The sequence below is a fragment of the Mandrillus leucophaeus genome, unplaced genomic scaffold (genome assembly GCF_000951045.1).
Source record: "Mandrillus leucophaeus isolate KB7577 unplaced genomic scaffold, Mleu.le_1.0 Scaffold273, whole genome shotgun sequence".
Taxonomy (NCBI): domain Eukaryota; kingdom Metazoa; phylum Chordata; class Mammalia; order Primates; family Cercopithecidae; genus Mandrillus; species Mandrillus leucophaeus.
Window position 1 is genome coordinate 861,981 of NW_012102843.1, and position 2,689 is coordinate 864,669.

The following is a 2,689-nucleotide window of genomic DNA, read 5'->3' on the forward strand; positions in this document are numbered from 1 at the left end:
AGTGAGCCGAGATTGTGCCACTGCACTCCAGCCTGGGCGACAAAGAGCAAAACTACGTCTCAAAAAAGAAAAGGAAAGAAAGAGGGCTCTGGATCCAGACAGCCTTTGCCCAACTCCTAGCTCAGCAACTAACTGTGTATTCTGACTTCTCTGTACCTCCATCTTCTCATCTGTAAAATGGGAGTAGCCATAATGTCCATCTCAGGAGAGTGAAGTATCTAAATGAATTAACATGCACAAAGATCGAGCCTGATACAGAATAAACAGTGCAACAAACATAGCTATTATATTTTATGTGTTATGTTGTGCTCAAATGCAAATCCACTAATACGTAATTTTTTCTAGGCTACCTGAGGGACAAAGATGTAAAGCATTGATTCTATGCAATCATAGAAAACGGTTTCTATTTTTCTTCAATAATGCACTAACGAAGAAACGTCTTTCTATGGTGAATTAGAAATAGATCTTCTCAAGATATCAAAATCTAATGGCAAATGTGCTGTTGATTTTTCCTCATGGTAAAAGTTAGGCTCTTCTTCAAAGAAATCATTTCAAATTATTTCCACAGATGCGACGGCCACGCAGGACCTCCCGTGCCTGTGAGGGGAGCTGCTGTGGTAAGTAACCAGATAACTACAGGTTACCCTAAGAAATTCAGAATTTATGTCATCCCAGGGTGGCTACCTATTTAAGTAGTATTCCCCTCGGCTCAGTTTTAAATTTATTTTAGAAGCTTGGATTTCTCCTCAAGAGTTCAAATTTTCCGAATTATATTTGGCTTCCAGTTGACTTTGGTACTGGAATTCGCCAGGAAGGAGTGAGGCCATCATGTTTCCACTCATGCCATCAGTGGCATCTCTGATATTTTTCCACGTGTTGCTCCTGTACAGCCCTGAGGGGTTGGGCAGAGGAGGCGGCCAGAGGAGGAGCCACAGCCACGTTTGCCACCCAGGATGGGTCTGGACCAGACCCTTTCTGAGTGTGGTTATCATTTGTACTCAAAGAGGAAGCCACTCATAGGTGAGATGCAGGAACAAGTTCACATGAGGGTTGACCCAGTGAGACGCTTCCTCAGAGGCTAAAATTTAAATTTGTCACCATGTTCAGATGCTGACAAGATAAAGAAGCTTAAGAGTTCTGTTTCTGCTTTTTCATGGTCATAACTTTTGGTCTACACATGCCTGTGTCTTCCTGTGTAACTTGTATGGTTTGGAGCTAAAAGAAATGGAGAGTTTTGGAAGGCACCTTTAGGAAGGTTTTGAAAGTGTGCAGGAGGAAAGCAAATATATTTATCAGTGGATCAAAGCCTTAGTACCGGGACCTCCCTTTTTCTTTCTCTCTGTCTCTCTTTCTGCTCTCTCTCTGTCTCCCTCTCTCTTTGCAAAAAGCATGAGGTAAAATTCTGGTGAGGAGGAGTGCATTAAACAGAGGTTTTTGTTTTTGTTTTTGTTTTTTTTTGAGACAGTTTCTTACTCTGTCACCCAGACTGGAGTGCAGTGGTATGATCTTGGCTCACTGTGACCTCTACCTCCAGGGTTCAAGCAATTCCCCTGCCTCAGCCTCCCAGTTAGCTGGGATTGCAGGGCCACACCACCATGCCCAGCTATATTTTTAGTAGAGACAGCGTTTCACCATATTGGCCAGGCTGGTCTTGAACTCCTGGCCTCAAGTGATCCTCCTGCCTCAACCTCCCAAAGTGCTAGGATTACAGACGTGAGTCACCGTGCCCGTCTGGAAACAGAGGTTCTTTATACTACTTCTTTCTGGATAACACTGATCCCTATTTTTCTCCTGCATATGCCTCAGCCCTAACCATGACACCAGCATTAAAAATTGCTGCACTCTTATGAAGAACTTGCTGTCCTCCAGGCACTTGACATAGATCATTTCACTTAATCCCCAGAGAAACTCTATAAAACAAGTACTATTATTCTCCTCCATTTAAAGATGAGGAAATTGAGGTTTAAAGAGTTAAAGATCACACTCCAGGTCACCCTGGTAATAGACTCAGGATTAGAAAGCCTGGGTTTCTGGAACTCCACAGCGGGAAGTCAGTAATGCCAGCAGCTCCTCAGCTCTGATGCCCTATTTGCACATGGACCCCAGTTGCTCCCCACCTGCAGAGACTCTGCTTTAACTGAGCAGTGGACTGAAGTGGCGTGATCCCCCCATCCAGCTCTGCCCTCTGAGAGGACAGAGCCCTGCTCCAGGATGCTTCTGTACAGGATGCTTCTGTACAGGATGCTTCTGTACTCTCGGGTCTCCCAGGGCAAATATTCAGATTGACCATCCTCTGCCGTTTGAGAGCCATGGGGTCTGAAGCAGAAAAGGCATGTAAAAAGAAACGCAAATGCCTGGAAGAAGTGGAGCTAATTTGAAGTTTTGGTGATTTGAAAATCCAGTCTAGGGATTAATAGACACCTTACTTTGACAGTCCTGATTCCCACTTGCACGTAACCATTTCACTGCTTGGAGCATGTCAATCTAAAAGGCAAGAGCTAGGCGAATAAGTGAAATGGAACCCAGTGATTGTTGCTCCTCATGAATAGCTATTATGAAAAGGAAGAGAGAGGCTGGGAAGAGTGGCTCATGCCTATAATCCCAACACTTTGGGAGGCCAGGGTGGGAGGATTGCTTGAAGCCAGGAGTTTGAGATCAGCTTGGGCAACATAGTGAGACCCTGTCTCTA

The 2,689-nt window shown here is 44.6% G+C and overlaps 1 protein-coding gene across 1 annotated transcript in view; it reads left to right on the forward strand.

Annotated features, from left to right (window-relative positions):
* Nucleotides 1-2,689, forward strand: part of EXPH5 (exophilin 5) — a 32,319-nt gene that overhangs the window by 12,563 nt on the left and 17,067 nt on the right. The window contains exon 3 of the mRNA XM_011984744.1: nt 569-617. Within this exon, the coding sequence (XP_011840134.1) occupies nt 569-617 (49 nt within the window). The remainder of the gene's footprint in view (nt 1-568; nt 618-2,689) is intronic.